The following is a 20,110-nucleotide window of genomic DNA, read 5'->3' as shown; positions in this document are numbered from 1 at the left end:
TCACTTGAGTCTTCTAATACTTCCACTTCCTTTTCTGCTTCCCCAAGGGAAAAGAGCTTGCTCTCCTTGCACCTTATACATTTTTAAACATTTCCCAGAGGATTTGCAGGGAGTTTCTCCTCCTGCATTAGCAGCTCCGGGTAGCTCCTTGGTAAAGCAGGGGCTGTCACAGGGTGCTCTGGCAGAGCCCCAGAGAGCAGCTCCTGCAGGACTGAACCTGCAGCTCTCTGCCACTCCCCAGGCAGTGGAACAACATTTCCTACTGGGATACACAAACCTGGTTCCACTGCTCCTCATTCAGACTGGAATTTCAAAGTACCTTACTAAGCCTTTTTCTAAAGGAGTTTTTCACCTTGATATGCAGATCACCTGCTCTGTATTTTTCAAAGTAGAGTCACAGGAGTCCTACAGGCTGTGATTCTGTAAGATCAGCAATATAATCTGGAAAAGCTGCAGAACACAAACAGGCTGAGAAGGACAACAAAGGGTTCACAGAACAATGAGCTTTCCCACAAGAGCAGCCAGGGACATTGCACAGTATCTGGGAAAGAAATCTGCCTGAGGTACCAGCAGGAGCCTAAACCTCCCAGGCAGCTACCAGAGCACCTCTGCTACCCCCCAAAATCCAGACTGCAAGCCAGGCCAGAACACAACCCCTTCATTTTAGTCAGGTTAAAAAATATCTTTAAAGAAGATAAAGGTACATTTACACGTGGAGAATACTGAAAAAACGAAAGGGGACACACACAGAGAGGACACGGGACAGGATTATGAGTCAGTGCTCATTTTGTTTGACATTTAAATGGACAGGCAATGACTTATCTACAAATGATTATAAAAACGTGGGTCTATTTCCTTCTTCCAGACATCAACATTACAAGTCAGTATCACTGCGTTAGTCCACAATGACCACTGACGTCAAGAAATATCCATCTTCAGCTGGTTTTCCATTGAGCTTTCATCAGCTCTGAATAGCTGCTGATATAAACTGAAGACTGTACAGTTACATAAGATAATGTAACCAAAATATCAGCCCGAAAGGTGTATTAGAAAATATTTTCGTCACATTCTAAAAATATCCTGCAACAATAAAACCATTAGGAATTATTTTTTTTTATACCAATCTTCAGTGTTTACTTTAAAATTCATATCTGTAATATTTGGGTTAGTTTTGTAAGGTATACTTTCAAAACTGTTAGTATCTGGAAGTGATTTTTCCTAACACTCTACACTTACATAAGATAAACATAAAGTACTTACACCACTCCCAGCATATCGAACAATAAATAATAGATTCTCCTGACAGGACTTTGATGACCTGGCAAAGCCCGAGTGCTTTCAGCCAAAATCATATGAAACCATAAATCACTCTTTATTTTATAGAATATTTCAAAATGGATTCCTGCTTTCTACCTTGAAAGTCATTTCATGTGTTATTTATAACCACTGAAAACCAGAATGGAAAGAAAATTGCATAGAACTAGAATATTTACTGTGACTGCTTTTATAAAGAATAACTCCTTTTTAGAAAAAAATTAGAATTACTGGCAGACAAACTTGTGAATACAACACCTTTCAAAAGAGCCATATCCTTTATAACTTTCCCAGTAGTTAATGCAGGTCTTGGGGAGTGCCAGAGACAAGAAGTCAAGACTGAATACAATCTAATTCATGAAGAAATTCCAAGGTAAACATGACCCTGCACCTGTATCCACACCACTCTGCACAGACACAAAGTTGCAAATCTTGGCACTTACAGAGTTTTCTGCCCTAAACTCAACACTGCTGAATGTTTTGCCTATGAATTTTCCTATTTGACAACTGCCTGAAGACAAAAGGTCTGCCACTCATGCCCAGTTCTGCTGTTAGACCAATAAAAATCACAGAGAAGAGCCTTTCCCAAAAAGCAACCTGCTCTGAGGACTGATGATCCTGGATAATAACTGCTTTGGCCAAGAACCATCTAACAAACCCACTGCTGCCTGGCTGATGGATAACTCCAGCACAGAACTGTGTTCAAAAAGCAGGAAAGCTGCGATGTGAGAGACTGAAGGAGACAGGGAGGGGAGAGTGACTTCAAGGCTGCAACAAAAAAGGAAGTAGAGCAAAACAACATCACAACAGCTTTCACTCTCACATTGTGTTGGACATGAAAAACCTCAAGATACACTCACCAGTTTCATGTCATGAGATAATCCACTTTTCTTTAGAACTATGGGTGGAAATTCCATGATGGTAATGAAACTTCAGCTCCTGTACCCACCAGGATGAGTATTTTTGTACCCACATCCACCTTGCTCTAAACTTTCTCATGCAAGAAAATATCTGAGTTAAGGAAAAGGAGTTGCTTCTAAAAGAAATTTTCCTTTTCCTGTAGCAATACTGCTGAATTAATTGAACCTAGACATTAACTGAAGCACTGATGACTAAAATTTAGTTGAGGTTCTATTTGCACTAAGCTTACTACAGGGCAACAGTTAAATGAGCCTGAAGTAAAAACAAATTCAAATCTTATGTTACCACTCAGTCTAATTACTAAATTTAATAGATGCACCAGGAAAAGGCCACACACATGCAGAAATTAATACAATTACTACTATACATTAAAAACACCATTAACCACAAACATTCTAGTTATTATGGTATGACAATTAGCTATTCACAGGTACACTCAGCACTGGTGACAGCATTAGAAACTAGACTTGACTAGGCTAAAATATTCCCTCAGGAGTCACTTCCCAAAGAGAAGACAGATGAAAGTTCTACTCTGAACAATCTTCCATACTGAGAAATTTAATACAGATTGAAAAACCTTCAGTCAATCACCAGTGTTAATCACCTCATATGTATGTTTTTAATAAAAAGGAATGCAAAGATAAAACAACTCCTAAAGTGCAGAACTCTGAAAATCTTGGAATCAGTTGTAGCAGTACTCTCTACAGGTGGGCAAAAAGGCATCCCTGAATATAATTCAACACCCCCAAATACAGCAATATTTCAGAGAATTTAGCTCAGAGAATTTCCCTCCTGCAACATCAAAGCTCCAGTATCACACCTCACTCCAAAGCAGGGAAGATTTGGTTTGATGGCTGCACATGACCTGCTCTCTCTGGCACAGGTAGTCCTTGTTCCCTTCGTGGCTAGAATAGCAAATAGCTTAACAATAATGTCATTTTCATAAAACTCTGAGTTTCTGCATTGCCTGCATGAACACTATTTACCTCATGGCAGAAAATAATGGCTCATCCCCAAAAGTTACACAATGTTTAATATTTCACCCTAACAGTTTGATACTTCAGCTTCTCATTATTAAGCAACCTTCTCACACACTCAAAATGTTCTCAAATCTGAGCACATACAAAAATGTCAGATTCATTACTGCATAACACTCCACAGAACAGGGTTAGGACACGGAAGAGATCTCTTAATTTGCTCAAGAACTTAAATTTTGCATTGTTAGCAGAGTTTTGGTCAAAACAACGGGGGCAGTATGGTTTTATAATGACTCAAAAACTCCAGATATGAATCAAGAATCTTTTAAACAATTCTACATACACTGCATGGGGATTGCTTTTCTCTGCTGAACACTGAAATCAGCAATTTCTTTAACAAACTCATTCATTCTATTCCGAATTGCTAGAAACCTTAAATCCCACAGACATAATTTGAAAGTGAACTCCAAAAACAGAGTTACTAATTTCATATGGAAAACAGGAACATTCAGAAGTGCCTTCCCATTTGTGCTCCAAACAACACCCTGAGCTCTTTACAAAGGCAAACAAAATCTGACTGTAAATCTGGGACCTATAAACAGTGATGCATTTTAAGTCTAGAGTTCAATGCTGAATTTAAGGTGGGAGGTTTATCAAGACCAGTATGAACCAGGTCACTGTCACCGGATTCTACAAACAGAAATCTATTCCAATGCTTCAAGATTATTTTGATACGCAAGTACCAAGAATCTTAGTTCTGAAGGAGTATTTTAAAATATTTCTTGTAGTTAGAGGTAAGTTACAGTGAGACACTCCAGATCTCCATCACTATTCACCTGAACAGGATGAATTTATACAGGATGCAGAAAGGTTAGAATTAAGTGCTGGTATATGCAATCATTCATAGAGAAATGTGCTTTAATGGGAAAAACTCGAAAAGTTTTGTGTTATTTATATAGCAGGCATGGAGATTAGAAGAACGACTTCGAAGATTTAACACTGCTTGTATTGCAGGACATGATAAAAAATATATTATCAGCCTATAGCACATATACTGTAAAGAGATTAAAGTCCAGCTCTTCAGAGATATTTTCCTTGCACAAACGCAAACCTGACCAGCAGGACGGCAGTTCAGGAATAAGGGCTGGCAAGGGAGGCAGCGTCGGTCAGACAAGGCTTTCCGAGGCACCAAAGGAGCCCCCGATCTCAGGTGTAGGGACAGGTTTGTGGCTGTCACAGGGCCGGGTCCTGGCAAATCCCTCTCAGAGCCGGCCGCACACGGTCCTCCGTGACAACAGCATTTCTGAGCTAATGTGGCCATTTCCGTGTCCGCAGCAGCCCTACAGCTGCATTTCTAAGCAAATGTGGCCATTTCAGTGTGAGCCCTACAGCGGGCTGCGAGTGCCCGGGACGCCGGGGAAATGTCCCCGCCGGTGTCACGGAGACATCCCCGCAGGTACCTCAGCAGCCACTCCAGACCCTGCCCGCCCTCCCCAGACGCCGCTGCCGCCCCTCAGCCGGGGACCCGCGTCCCCCCGCCGCCCCTTCGAGCTTGGGCCCTGGCAGGGCCGGCGCTGCCCCCCGTGCCCGTCCCGGCCCGTACCGGTGCCCACCACCACCACATCGAACTCTGTGGGCAGGTTGTCCGCCATCTTGGGAGGCGCCGTCACGCGCGCGCCGCCGGCGGAAAGGGCGGGAGCGGCTGTGGGGGTTCCGGCGGGAGGGGACGGGAAAGGAGCGCTCGGGGAGAGAGGGACGGCCCCGCCTGAGGGACAGGAGCGCTCGGGGAGAGAGGGACGGCCCCGCCTGAGGGACAGGAGCGCTCGGGGAGGGATGGATGGCCCCGCCTGAGGGACAGGAGAGCTATGGAAGGGAGAGAGGGGAGCGCCGGTCCCGCCTGAGGGAGACGAGACCAGAGTTATGGGAGGGAGCGGCCCCGCCTGAGGGAAAGGAGCGCTCGGGGAGGGAGGGAGGGGAGCGGCGGCCCCGCCTGAGGGACAACTATGGGAGGGAGCCGCGGTCCTGCCTGAGGGAGACGAGAGTTATGAGAGGGAGGAACGGCCCCCTCTGAGGGATGGCAGCGCTCGGGGACAGCCCGGTGGTGTCGCGGGTCCGTCCCCTTTCAACCCGCCAGCCCCCGGGCCTCAGCATCCCTCACCCCTCTGCTTTCCTGCTCATCCCAGAACATCCCTGAGCAGCCGTGCAGGAATGCTGCGGGATGCAGCAGGGAACATATATAGATATGTTCTATGTTCACAGATACGTTGTAGATATGTTCTGTGTTCTAGATGATATGTTCACAAGCACCTATCTCCATCAATAAGCTTCCTAACTACGGTTACATGGCGGCATTCCACCTACTGAGCCAAACTCAAATCGCTTCAATGCAAGCACGCGTGGTTTTGTATGACTTACGGGTCGATTTGAGGAAGAAATTATTAAATTATTCCCTGTGAGAGAGGTGAGGCCCTGGCACAGGGTGCCCAGAGCAGCTGTGGCTGCCCCTGGATCCCTGGCAGTGTCCCAGGCCAGGTTGGACATTGGGATTGGAGCAGCCTGGGACAGTGAAGGTGTCCCTGCCGTGGCAGGGGTGGCACTAGATGGGCTTTAAGGTCCTTCCAACACAAACCATCCTGTGGTTCTGTGAAGTCCACTGAGGTTTCTTGGATTTTCTCAGAAACAACGAATTTCCCTTTTGTTATTTCCCCTGAATATTCACAGTTTCCAAAACAATTTCTGTTGTTTTTTCAATCTTGTTGCTCGTTGCTCCTTACTAATATATTCAAGAAAATACTTTCATCGTTATTTTAAAAAAGTTCCCTTACCCCCAATTGCAGTATTTTTTACTTTAGCCAGCACGTTGAACACAGATATAAAAATAAATTCATTAGTGTTAGTTAGAAAGTTTATCAGTTATTAATTTTATGTTCTTTCTTGTTAATTAACAGATAGATGTTTGACTGTACTACATTCTCTGCATGCAAAACCCTTTCTATTTTTGTCAACTCACTCATTAACTCTTTCTTTCCCTCTGAAGCCCAAAGCCACACTTTAGTCTTGCTCAGGCTCTTCACGTTCCAAAGAAAAGAAGGTGGAATTAGTGATAAAATCCAGAATCTTCTGCTTCAGAGTTGCCCCTCCCATAACATCAATCCGAATGTAAGAACAGCAGGACTAAAACCACAGACTTGAAAAAGCCAGATCCAGCAATGCAGGCAAAATAACCCAGCACAGAACACCTGTGCCAGAATATGCTGGAAATTTCTGGAAAGTTTTTCTTTTTATTTTGCATTTAACGGCTTATATGGCTTTAAACTAATCTCTTAATATTATTCATTGTGTATGATTATATTAAAGTCTTAGCACCTTGAATCAATAATAACAATAAACCAGCTAGCAGCCTGTTAACACCTTATTACAAGCTCCTTGTTCACGTAGCAAAAGAATAGTGAAAATAGTAAAAAGTGACTAATGGAAACCAGAGGCCAGGTTACCCCTGTGGTACTGCCAGACGTGCTGGAGCAGAGTGCAGCACAGAAAACAGTCTGGCAGGAAACAGCCAACCATGCAAGAACAAAAAAATAGAGATTTAAACATCAGCACTTGCTTACTGCACTGATAAACACGTTACAGAGAAAATTAGGAGTTAAGAATTCAGACAGAAAAGGGGTAAGATCAAGTCTTATGCTCTTATGTTTGTATTTCCAACTGTCCCATAGAGAGTTTGATTAAAACTTCCATCGTGCAGCTCCCATGCAATTCCATGGACGGAGCTGTCATTTCTACTTTTTAACATGTAAAAGAAATATAGCTGCAGAATTCTCACAATGCTGGATCATCCCTGGCCTAAATGTTGTGTGCTGAAGAACAAAGCATCACTATATTGGTCAGATGAGATAAGACAAACTGCCCTTGCACATCCTTTTCCTGCTGAGGGAAGGCACACTCAGGAAAGTCTAACATCATCACGAAATCCTTTTGTTACTGTTTAATATAATTCTAGGACTGCACTGGAGCAGAGCTATTTCACTGTCAATGTCTCCCTGTTTCTCAAGTGCTTAAGTATTTATCCCACCACAAAATGCTGTTGTTTGGTGCTGTGAGTTCCTGTTTGCTTCATTCATAAGATGCAATCAGTGCAATCCTATTTCGTGATGACAGTCATTATCCACTGGACCAGAAATCCTCCTTAATACTTTTTATTTGACAAAAATGATTATTCAGGATCTTTAACTGCAAGGTTTGTCAGTCCCACACAACACCAAAATATTTCTCAGTAGTTTGCAGTTTTAGTATCAGCAAATGTAGAAGTGAAATATGTAAGTATGAATAATTTTTATGAGAATTTCATGGACCTTGAGAAAATATCTTGCCATGTTTTTCTCTTTAGCTATTTAATTGCAATGTCATATTAACAGAAAGCAGCATACCCAATTCTGCACGGATGAATAAGCACATTCAATAAAGAAGATTTAACAGAGTAAATCAAACACTGGATTAAACATTTTCTGCATAACAGACCACAAAATGGGCATTCATTTTACCAATAGATCCTCTACATTAGAAACAAATAGAAATGCACACCAATGTAATTAAACTGCACATCCTGTGCCCTGATTACTGAATTTCCCTATATTTTGTTAAACTAGGTCTCATCAATTAGGATTTCCAAAATGCATTCCGAAATGCATACTGAAAAACTGAATGTAACTTTTTAAACATTTGGATTAAATAAATCTTTCCCAATGTTTTATGAAATAATTCCTACATATGTAATCCTACATATTGCAGAGGATTTATACAGAATTTTTAGCAATAGCAGTTCAAAAAGGCACACAAAGATAATTTTAAGATCCCACTTTTAGCAGTTTTAAATACTTTTTTCTGTGAGCAGCTTTTCCAGCTTTGATCTAAACCAAAACATCTCTCATAAAAACATGGTGTTTTACTTTAGGACTTTTATTTGCGATTTTCACAAGTCCACGGAACTACCCTCGTTACTTTAAAGTTTGTATAGTTAATATCTAACTCTATCAAAATGCTTTTCAGAAGTACAGTAATCTGAGCAAAATCTCATAAGCTCTGGAAGTGTTGTTTTTTTTTTTTCCCAGCTAGGAACACTGAAGTCCAGGAGAAAATTAGGAAGACTCAGCATTAAAATTATGGAATTTCTAGTTATCTCAAGATCTAGTCTCCCACCATTTGATCAAATGCTTCTTCCTCCAAAAACAAACAGCAAATGCTTCATATTCACTATGATTAATTTTAATTTTCGTGAGTTGTGTAGTCTTTTTATCCTGCAGTGATTTCACACGTGAAATCTCATTATTCATTCTATTGTTCCCTCAGTGGATACAGAATTTAATTCTCCTTGAGTACCAGTTTGAATAAGGATCAGCAGCAGGATCGGGCCCATTAGCTGCCTGAAACATGCAGTGAATAACCTGATTTATCCCTGATTTATCATTTGATAACGAAATGGCTCATTAGTTCAGGCAGCAGGGCAGTGTTTGTGGGTGCTGCAGTTGTGCCTGGTTCTCCTCTGCAGTTCTGCAGTTCCACAATTGGCTCCCACTCCTGCATGCACCACCCTGATTGTTCATTAACCACAGCAGCAGCCTCGCCACAGTCAGGCGTGCTTGGGAAAAAATTATTTCTTTCCAAATTTATGCTAAACTCTCAGACAACCTTTATTGCAACTTCCTCTTTTTATCATTATCTGAGTTTGTCTTCCTGCCACAGTTTGCCCTGGTCAGCCTCAATCATGCCCATATAACTTGTGTGATATTAGTGGCATTCGACCCTATACTGCAGATCCTCAGTCGGATGCAGACAGTTCCCATAGATGGTATGAATATTCCTGTGATAACAGGCCTTGGTAGATCAGTGACCTGAATATATTTTAAAAACTCTGAATAATTAAACCCACATTCTCTACTAAGGAGCACTGAAACTCATTTTGAAGTTGCCCTTTTGATTATTAAGATGTGTGTAAATTATGGGATTGCTTAGAGAGACTGGAAAGAGAATTAAATGTCACTTGACTTCTGTAACCATGCAAGGCAAAGAGTTTACTTTTTTTCAATCTTTACTTAATGACAATCTGCAAAAATTCTCTCATGGCAGTCAAACTTGTACAAAATGAGCACCAAGGAGAAAAAAACCCAGGATCATAGTTTGACAAGGCTGCTCTGCTCAGTATAACTAGCAGAGTACAGGAATAAAGTTCCACTACAGCTACATTAAGGATTACCTAAAAGTTTTATGGGTTTCCTAAAACTACAGGTGTCCAGGAAGAAGGAGAAAGTCTTTGCAGCTGCCCCAAGATTCAGGTTGGTTCAAAATCCAGGATGCCACAAAGAGTTTAATGCTTTCTGTCCTGGCACTTCCACTATTTGTCTATTCCAGCATGTAAAAGTCTTGGTCAATTATGATACTTCAGAAAGTGTCAGTAAGCACCAGAAAAAAAGAAACAGACTGGACATATAAGACTGCTGTATGAAGTTCTGTAATTAATGAAGATTCATTAGGATTACAATTTATTAAGATTTAAGGAGGATTAAGAAAAGATGGACAAGTGTGTCTAATGACATTCAGTCACTGCCTTACCTCATTTGCAATATTACTCAAAGTAGTTTTATTGCACAGTAAGGTTTGAAGACTTGTGTTCTCTGAGTTTAGGAAAACTGTACTTTTTCCAGCACATCTGGAGACTGTAGCTTATGTAAGAAATAAATCTCTTTTCTCTGGAAATATTCCCGTTCTTTTATATATTGCATTTCTTTTATTCATCTCCTTTGACTTGTTGCCAGTTTATGAATACAGATCCTTCAGCCATTAGTGTATATTCCTACTTCATTAGAGTCTGCACAAATTTTGCCATGCAAAGTTCAGCCTCAACATCTTGGTCTTTTCTGTTTGATTAACAAACCATAATTACAGCTGAAGGTGAAATGTATATTGCCTTAATCAGGAGATAGGAGCAGTTATTTTATTTCACTTCATTTATATATATATATTTAAAAATGTGCCCATACAAACACTGAAAAAAACAGGAATTAGTCTGGGAGATGATGATACAGTAAATGAAACAAAATCAGTCAGCCATGGATTGGAAGTTTTGCATTTCCCTGTTTGAGAAGAATGACAAGTGCAAGGTTATTGAGTATTTTTTAAACAGCAGTGTTCTCCAGTCTTGAAAATCATAACTGGCACCTGGCTGAAATGAAAAGAGAGGATAAACCAAGACTTTAAGTTCTGAAACTGATAAAGGCCCCTTAGGAAACTCCCCATAAATATTATCATATAATTAAAAGGGTTTAAAGTAGTCCATAAAGTAAAGGAATTGATGTGTCTCATATGCAGTATTTTTGCCTAGACTTCACCAGAGAAACCATAAACAAAAGACTATAAAGGGCTCAGCTGAAATGAGTTTTTGCCAGCTGGGATTCTTGTGAAGACACACGTGTCACCAAGGACTCCAACACCAAACTGTAGCCAAGAGAATCTGAAAGTTAGGAGTGAGTAACAGCCAGGGACTGACTGTCAGGTAAATCAAGCTATTGGTGATAACACTGCTAAAAATCCAATTAATGCAACAACTACATTTGAAATTACGGAAACGGGTGACTAAAAATGATAAAGCAAACCCTGCTCCTCCTTTGAGAAAATCTCTGTGGGAGGCTGATTTGCCTCAGTTCCAGCACTGGGTCTGTCAGGGCTCCTCTTGCAGCTCTGTCTAAGAACAGAGATTTAGTTCGGGCTTTGCTGCTGCACTGGTGGAAATTTAACATTATCGAGGGTACACCCAGCCAGGGAGGGGCTGCCAGACCCTCATCCTCTGTTTCCTCTGGAAGGGCATGTATGAAAATATCTGTCAGCTGCAGCAGGGTGATTTGGGGACAGATTTAAATTGTGAAAGAGCTGTGGCTAAAAAAGAAAATTATCAGCTTATAAAGCAGGAGTATATGTAATTGCCTCTTAATAAGTGAATTTACTAAACTCATATACAGCAAAGGCCTCCTTAGTGAGCATTTCCCTCCCAACATTACAGTTCAAGCAAGCTTTGTGTTTAAAATAGTCTCTTTAGGATTTTAAAGCCAGAGAGTAGCAATAGTGGTGAATAGCACTGAAATCTTTAAGGCATTTGAAATGAGATTATACTCAGCTTGCTCACAGAAATGAGAATAGCTCTTGTTTTTCTTTCAGAAGTTGTGAACTGGTGCCAGACTGTATGTATGTGTGATGCTTTTGAGAATTGAGGATGGACACTCAGGATTTAACATCCATTTTTCATTAATCCAAACATAGTGCACTCCATTTAAATGCTGCCTTTTCTTCTGCAGAAAAGAAGACATCCACATTGCACTTATTAAACTTTAATTATATTATATGTCTAGGAAAAGAATGTTCCTACTGTAAACAATATGTGGGCCAGCTATATTGAAGTATTTTATGTTTTTATAAGATGTTTGCATTTTAATCTGGTTTTGGGGGAAAATATCTGAATTTCAACCCCATTGCTTTGATAGGATTTTCTCCAGGCTGTGTGTTCTTAGAGTGATAAAACATAAAATGAAAACAATAAAAGGTCAAATCCTGTAGTCTGAATGAGAATTTTAGGTATGAATGTAATAAATCATAGTGCACAGTACTCATTAGAAAGTTGTTTGTTTGTTTGTTTAGTCTTAGCATTATCTTTTCCAGGGTAAGATGTTGGCTTAGCAGATCCCAGATCCAAGCAGTACTCCCAGGACAGCTCTTCATTAAGGTGACTTCTCCTGGAGCACAGTAGTTATCCCAGAACTCCAACCACGTCTCTCAGGCATTCTGCACCACAGCATCTCTGAGGGGAGCAGGGAGACTTGGAGCCATTATCTTTATTTCAGCTGGGTGCCTGAAATGGCTCAGAACCCAGAGACAGAACTAAAGGGAGCACAGTGTGCCCTCCCCTTTCTGTTCCTCCTTAGCACCTAAGGAGCAGCACTTCCTCCTCTGTTTGATGGAGTAAATAAAGAAATAAGCTGTAGCTCCTCACACTGGCAGTATGAATTCTATATAAAGACCCTCATTTCGACCCTTCCATTAAGCCAGAAGAGACAGAATTCCCCCCCCCACTTCAGAAGAATGCTGTGCTGTTGTCAATGTTGAGGCAGATTATTAGGAAGATTTGCAAGAATAACTACTTAAAATGGTCACATTCATTTTAAAGAAAAGAAATATAATTGGTATTTGCATAGAAGAAAATGGATGAATTTAAATTTTAGTTGATTATAATTATTGTCATCATAATCATCATCATTATCTTTGTATGTCTAAATGACTGATTCAAAGAAGAATTTTTAACACATTTCACATGTCAGTGCAATTCTTTTCTGTTTTGTGCTTTAGTGCTTGGAGTTTTTCATTTGCTTTTTTCAGTCTGAACTTTTCATGGAAGCTATTGTAATTTTCTTAAAAGGTGGAAAAATGTTTCAAAAGAAGTCAGATCTAGAAGTACTACATACATTCTTTTTTTTCCCAATAAAATGTAATCAAATTGTACAGAAAAACAGGTACATAAATACTGTGGGATGGCACTTTGAAATGCTCCTAAGAAAAAGATTTTAAATAGTGAGGTGCCACCTAAATCTGACCTTTTGAGCCAGACAAGGGATGTTAAACAGGAATAGTTGCACACAAATTAGTAGGTGAATTAATTGAAGTGGTCATGCATCCAGATGAGGGTATAATTCAAAAAGTCCATTAATGAACTGGGACTGTATGTAGACACTGAGCTCCTAAAGATTTCCACAGTTCCTAATAATTGTTGATATTTCAGCACTATGGATACTGATCCAGCTGCGGTTTAATTCTGGATTCCCTGGTAATGTTGCTACAGTAAACTCTGTATATTCAACTACTAAATCTATATTGTGTGAGTTTATCAGTATTGGAAGTTATGAACAGTTGAGATCCACAGTATTTGTTGGTGAAAGCATTTTCCTTTTCCCTGAGTTTATATCACATCAAACCAGAGATGAGCAATCAAGACTACAAACGCTGTATGCTGTGCATAGCAAAATAAAAGTTTTGTAATTCCCATTTCCCTGATGACTTTGAAATGACTATGAAAAGCATTTTGCAAGAAGGATCATCAGAGCTGGAGTGATAGCTGTAATTCCTGATACCTGGCATCCGTGGAAAACAGGGCTTGATCTTCCACAACTTAACCTTTGGTGTTACTTCATTTTATTTTGTTCCTTTACTCTTCCACGAGAGCCAGTGAGCCAAGTGCTAAAATCCTGTTTCTGACCAGGCTTACTGTGACTTGTGGAAACAATTGCTCCCTGCAGCCTTGCAGATGGCAGTTTCCTGACAGCCTCTTTTCAGATGACTTCCTGAGTGACAAGGAATTCCCTAAAAAGGAATTGGGAAGATGGATTCTAGGGGAAGCTTTACTTGTCTTTGTTTGGTTAAGTTATGGTATCTTCCTATTTTCTCGGGATAAACAGAAGCACGTTCATGCCACTACACAGAAAGATACCTTAAAAACCACATTTGGAGCTGTAAAAACTCCCAGATGAGCTGTCTGCCCAGGAGAGGGACTGAAGGGAGCCTGTTGGAAGGATTTTCCTGAGTGGCTGCTCTTAGGCAGAGGAATTGTCAGATGGACTGATGATTGATGAGCTGCAGCACAGCCATGGAAAACCTCTGGCCAAAAGACAGACCTTAAAGTTTCCCCTCTGTGTCCAGGAATTGGAATTTTTAACATGTATTTTCTATGGAAAAGGATTGCACTGAAAGATGCTGGATTCAAGTAAGTTTCAATGAATGGAAAATATCAGCAAACCCAGCGTTCCTGGTTAATTTTATGCACTGAAGTGACCACAGTTCAATCAACATTCATTATTAAAATAGCAAAGAAAATCGGTGTCTGAAGTCCTATCACTCTAAGCAAAAACTTTTTTTTTTTAAATCTTCAGTTTTCTTCGATTCTATTGATCACATAAAATAGACCATTATCTAAAATAGAACACTCAGTTCAATTTTTAAAATTCAAACTATGTCATACATTTACATTTTAGGAAAAAAATATTTACATTGCAAAGTTTCTATTAAACGTTGCTTTATTCTATATTCATAGACCTTGTGGGAAAAAATAGGGAAGATCTTGTCATATTTAAAATCATAATGGAATGAAATTGTAAGACATCCCTTTAGAAAAATTATGAAGAAATACTTTCAGTTTACAATGGAAAATACTCTAAAATTTCTAATACTAATGAAAGAGATCAGTGATGGTTTCCTAGGGTACTATCAGGTTTTTAACATTATAAATATGGGCAAGGATAATTTTTAAAAACTCAAACTACAGGATGGTTGTGCATTAAATAATTATGATCACAGGTGTTCCAACCTCTGCTTTCAAGTCATGGCCTGATCATCCTTATGCCTCCACAAGTCACTGATAATTCCATCAGAAAGTCAATGAAGTTAAAGTATGATAAAACCAGGTTCATGTAAGATTACATTTTATTCAATGTTTGTCACATCAACCTTGATGTGAAAGTAAGAGGAACAAAGGTTGATAAAGTCATTAATGTCTTCTGAAGATAAAGACACTTCTTCTTTCACTTTATCCAAAAGCTCAGAGAACATACTGAGACACAGAGATTGGTCAAGTTAAAAACAAAACCTGCTCTTAAATATTTGATTCTGATCTCACTCTGAGTTGCTTTGACTGAGATTCAGACAGACTCAGTTCTACTGTGGATTCAGCCTCACCAGCTCAGGCTTTGTGACAGGGGTAAAACAGCAGAATGAGCCCCCAGTGGGACCTTTCTCTCCACTTCCCATAAAGAACTATGGAGTATCCTGGAGCTAATTGAATGAAATACTTACTTTTACTAAAAAAAAAAAAAAAAAAAAAAGGTTCATTATATTTTCTTCAACCTCCATCAGAGCTGTGAAAAGGATGACCCAAAAACAGATGAGAATTCTGAAGGAGAGGCTTTTGCAAGGTCTGTGTAGATCACTGACCTGAATTTCCCTACACCTGCCTTCTGTTCTCTCCAGACTGTCTTCTCATTCCCTGGACCTCCCAAGCCTCTTATTTAGGTGGGATTTTTATTCCACTAAGGGAATGTGAGGTAGAACATCCTGGACTTCATCAGCTCCAAACAGAATCCCAAATGAAAGTTCTTGCCTATTTTTAAATTTGCATTCTAAGTGAAATTCAAACCTTCCCAGGCATATGGTTTAGGGATCAAAGGGTCAAAATGGCATTTACTACCTCAACCAGTTTGAACCAGTTCCACTGATTTTTCCTCAGAAAAATTTCAGTAGGAACTGGCAGCAGATTTCTATTACCTTATGGATTTCAGAAGAAATGTAATGTTTGAAAAGACAGTATCATAAAATTGATGTTCAATGAAAAATACCCATTGATCTCCATTTGTGTGAATAAGGTTTCTATAATTTGGAGACTGTAAGACATTGAAATGTCTAGTAGTATCCAAGGTAAAATTACCACTCACTTCCATGGAAACAGAAGCAGGCCCACATAATGAATACTAAAATATTATCTGTGTAATGAAGTATTTAAATCTTTATTATTTAATTACTGGTTTAGATAGTAAAAAAAATCAAAGTATCTATAGAATTTTAAAATATGGTAATTCCTCAATATTTACTCTCATGCTTATAAAAGATCTGGACTCCTGAATGATGTAAATCAATTATCCCTGTGTGTGTGAAATGCTGTAACAAGATCAATGAGACCTGAACACAAGGAGGCATCTTAGGATAACAGCTGCAGATGCACACGTTCTGTGGTACAAACCAACCAAAGGAACACACACTGCTCACCCTGATGCCTCTCCCTCCCCCACAGAAAATCCCTGCCCACCTGGAAATGCATGAAAGGAAAACCAAGTAAGAGCAGGTAGCAGTCAGGATATCAGCAAAGTACAATAAATGGTCACTCTTAGAGGTAAAAGGAATGCTTTGCATTCAGCTTGGGAATTTATTTTAGATGGGACTTAATGGTCGGGCTGCTTACAACCAAAAGCTGTGCAGTTAATGACTCTGTGGAAAACATCTTTACTGCCTAAAATACATATTGGTTTTAAAGATGAGCTCAAGATGATTACTTTCACAATATTAATAATTCTGCCAATTGGATTTCCACAAAGTAGATTCAATAAAATACTGGAAATATTTAGTCAATAAATCAATTACATTTCCACTGAGTCTGGATAGCTATAAATTGTTTTCTCATTGATAAAATTCTGTTTATGAAAACCTATTTTCAAGGAAACGACTCCTAAGATTTTTATTGGAAAATGCTTTGCAGTTAAAGCAGAAATGAGAATTAATGGAAGGGCCACATGAGCCTTTTATGTATAAATTAAAAAAAAAAATCCCAGAAACTTTTTTTTGTTACTTGAAGTAGGATGTGATGTCCATGTTTAAAAATACCAAAAAAATGTAAAGAAAATTAAATACCTTCTTATCCCACTAGATGGTGGTGCCTTCAGATTAGGGCTGAGATGCTCAGACAGACAGCACAGGAAAACTTTTGCTTTCTTTAACTGACCTGCAAATGTGGAGAGATGAGGTTGACCTTGTTCCTCTGGGAGCAGTAACAAGCATTTGGCTCTGATGACTCACTGAATATATTGAAGTACATGGAATTGTGTCCACAGTGCTTTGCTATGAAGTGTGTTCAACTTCAATACACATCTAATAGTATTAAGTTCTTTTTCCTGAAGAAGAAAAGATGCAAACAATATTGAACCTTAATGATGATTGTGTCTCGTGTGAAACAGCCTTGTTCCACTGAGGTCCTGGTCCTTTTGCTGCTCTCTCCCCTCAAACAAAATCCAGATTAACGTGGGGGAGCATTTGCAATGACTGCATCTTTTATTTCTGGATTTCATTGGAACAAGTTTAAAAGTACCAGTCACATTTTTGTGTGACAAATGTGCTGCTGGCTTTCAGAAAAGGTATTCACACATCTGTTAGACAGAAAGTGATAGTGCCAAACGTGGCAGGTCACGTCTCTCCAGTGATAACACAAGTGACATTTTGATGAATAGGAAAAGTGGATGGGACCTTGTTTGAGAGAGTATGTTTGTGCTGTAGTTATCTCAGGCTCTGTAGTAAATGATCACATCCTTCATGCCTCACATAGAATTCGAGCTGGGAGCTCAGGGCAGGTTCTGTGAAGTGCAGAACTTCTCTCAAGGGCTGTGTCTGTCTAGGGCTGGCCCAGGAGGAGGCCCCAAGTCACACTCAGGGCACGGAGGGAGCCTTGAGGCACTGGCTCACCTGGGCTGGAGCTCAGAGGATGAAATGTGCAACTCTGCCAGCGAGCAGCCACCAGTCCTGCCCACACAGGCTGTCCCAAACCTGCCACAGTGCCCTGGGTCCAGGGAAAGCCATGGGGACAAACGCTGGGTGCACACAGTTGGTCCAGAGACCACTCACCCAAATCTGTGCAAAGCAGTCAGGGATCAGTCAGAAGCAGCGTGTGAGACTTGCACTGGAAAGAATAAAATAAGTCTGAACTGTTTTCATTTAGTTTAAATATCATGATGCCCATTGTTAGTATGAAAAATTTAAGAATAAAATTAAAAACTGCTTTGTGGATGAAGAACTCTAGTGAGGTAAGCTCTAAACATTAGGTTTTTCATTTTTCTTTTTGAAGATGATGTCAGGTACAGAAAAGTTAAGGATGACCATGTGTGTCTTGGAAAAAACAGCATTCATCAAGAACCCCAGATTTGTTTGGTCATCTGTAACTGTTGTTGCTCAGTGGGTTTTACTCATATAACCCAACTGGTCACCCCATTTATAATACCTGGAGTCATTTAGAAACCAGCTCTCCTTCTGGCACAGTTTGCTTCATGCTTATTTGCTCTATACTCCCTTCCATTTATTATGTTCCTCCTGTTCTACTCCTTTAGTTTTTGATTCCTGTGTTTGCAACATCTCCTCAATTTCCTATTTCTGTTGCAGGTACACAATGAACAGCAGCACAAAGCTATGTCACATTAGTGTGACTTCCAAGAAAGATTACAGACCCAATAGTCCAGACACTTCCACGTGAGAACATCACAGCCAATAAAGGCTTAATCTGAGACTTTTTAATGAGTGCATAGCAGGGAGTTCCTTTGTATATACAGAAATGGATGTGGATGCCTGGTTCTTCTGTAGAGCTTTAATTGTTTTGCATGTTAGAATCTTCCCAGCCATATTGGGGAGAAGGGATCTGCTCTTACTTTCTCTAGAAAGGTAGGCAGGATTTTCTGAAATCCCGAAGAAGCAAAATTCACTCCAATCACTGTTACTTGCTGCCATTAAGGGTTGAAATGCAGCATTTGCCAAGAGTGCAAGTTCCTTCATTTGATCCCTCTGACTGTACCAGTATAACTGCCAATCACAGGAAATACCTCTAATAACTCTTCCTTTTACTTAATAAGGAATACCACATCTTTAAAACATTAGAAACAGATGTCACTGCATTACTTCACTGCTGATGTATGTAATAGAAATGACACACTAATTAATTTAATGCAGTATAAATGTACTGATTATTTATCATGGCTGACAATAAAATTATGAAAACATTCAATTACAATCAGTGGTAATTCATTATTTATTGATTCTGCGTTATGCACACATTAATACAATACATTTAATCACCTAAGAGAAGGGATCATTTTTCTATTGATACTTAGACATTTAGATTCATCAGTTTTATGTAAAATCCTTGATGTTTAGGTGGGAAGTTTTAATCCACAATTCCAAAAAAAAAACCCTCAGCTGAAATGTCAGAACTAAATTGAATACAAGTGTCAAGTACGAGTGTGTCTAGAAAAATGTGGGCACAAAGAATGACACACTAATTTCAGTCTCTTTCTCACGTCAGTGGCCTACATTTGTTAATATAATTGTAGGTACTCTTTCTCAAGGAATCCAAGGCATTAAACACTAACCCAGCAGAAAGCTGGTACTGTTTTTTCTTCCTTTTCAAGCCTTTACTCAGATGTAGCACCATCAGGGTTTTGCATGCTCAGGATTTAAGCTCAGAGCTCACTAGGGCAGGTTACCAGCTTTCAACTGGGCCCTGAGAAATTTCATTGTTAAAGACGAGGAGAAAGGTTTGTCACTCAGACTCCAGTTGGGTTGGAATTCAAAAAAAAAAGGGGGTTCATTTCGTTATAGATTAGAGTGCATTGCAAATGCATCTTCCAGTTTTTTATCTTTCATTTTGGACCTGCAATTGCCTCTGACCCTTGTAAGTCTATGTTCACATTTATTCCCTCCCACTTATTTTAGGCATAATCTAAGTTCTTTACTAAAAAGTAGCACTTTTTTCCTGTCATCTACTCACATTGGACATACCTCCCTGAAGTCCATAGAAAAAAAATAGTAAAAAAAATCACATTGTCGTATCTATGGAATTCCTATTTTTATTGTCCTCCCTCATGTTTGCCTACAGGAAACTGAGCACAAATAGCACTACTGAGCTTTCCAGTCTTCTCTAAACAAAATCATTATTTTTAGTTCATACCCTACTGCTTCACTTAGCTGTCATTAGTTTTCCTCAGTGTCTCCCCCTTGTCAGGTGTGTCCCCCATCATTTTCTCCCTGGAGCCCATGGAGAGTGGGAGCATTGTTCCTGCCAGCTGGCAAGAAGAGATTTCCAGAATTCTCTTGACTGGGGCTTTCCTTTCTCCTCCTGCACCAGGGAAGACTCTTTCCCATTTCACTCCAGTGGGGCATATGCAAGGATGATAAAAACAAAAACAAACAAATGGAACCTTTGCTTGACATCTTGCCGTACAAACACAGCCAATTTTTGTATAGGATTAATACACAATACACCAATATTTCTATGGCTGCCAGTG

At 39.7% G+C, this 20,110-nt stretch overlaps 1 protein-coding gene across 1 annotated transcript in view; it reads right to left on the bottom strand.

Annotated features, from left to right (window-relative positions):
• CHM (CHM Rab escort protein) overlaps nucleotides 1–4,912 on the bottom strand; it is a 49,958-nt gene extending 45,046 nt beyond the window's left edge. The window contains exon 1 of the mRNA XM_014888312.2: nucleotides 4,816–4,912. Within this exon, the coding sequence (XP_014743798.2) occupies nucleotides 4,816–4,864 (49 nt within the window). The 5' untranslated portion in view covers nucleotides 4,865–4,912. The remainder of the gene's footprint in view (nucleotides 1–4,815) is intronic.
• Nucleotides 4,913–20,110: the final 15,198 nt, after the last annotated feature.

This window comes from Sturnus vulgaris, chromosome 14 (genome assembly GCF_052056855.1).
Source record: "Sturnus vulgaris isolate bStuVul1 chromosome 14, bStuVul1.hap1, whole genome shotgun sequence".
NCBI lineage: Eukaryota > Metazoa > Chordata > Aves > Passeriformes > Sturnidae > Sturnus > Sturnus vulgaris.
Note: the sequence above shows the minus strand (reverse complement) of the source record. Positions and strands in the feature narration are given on the sequence as shown.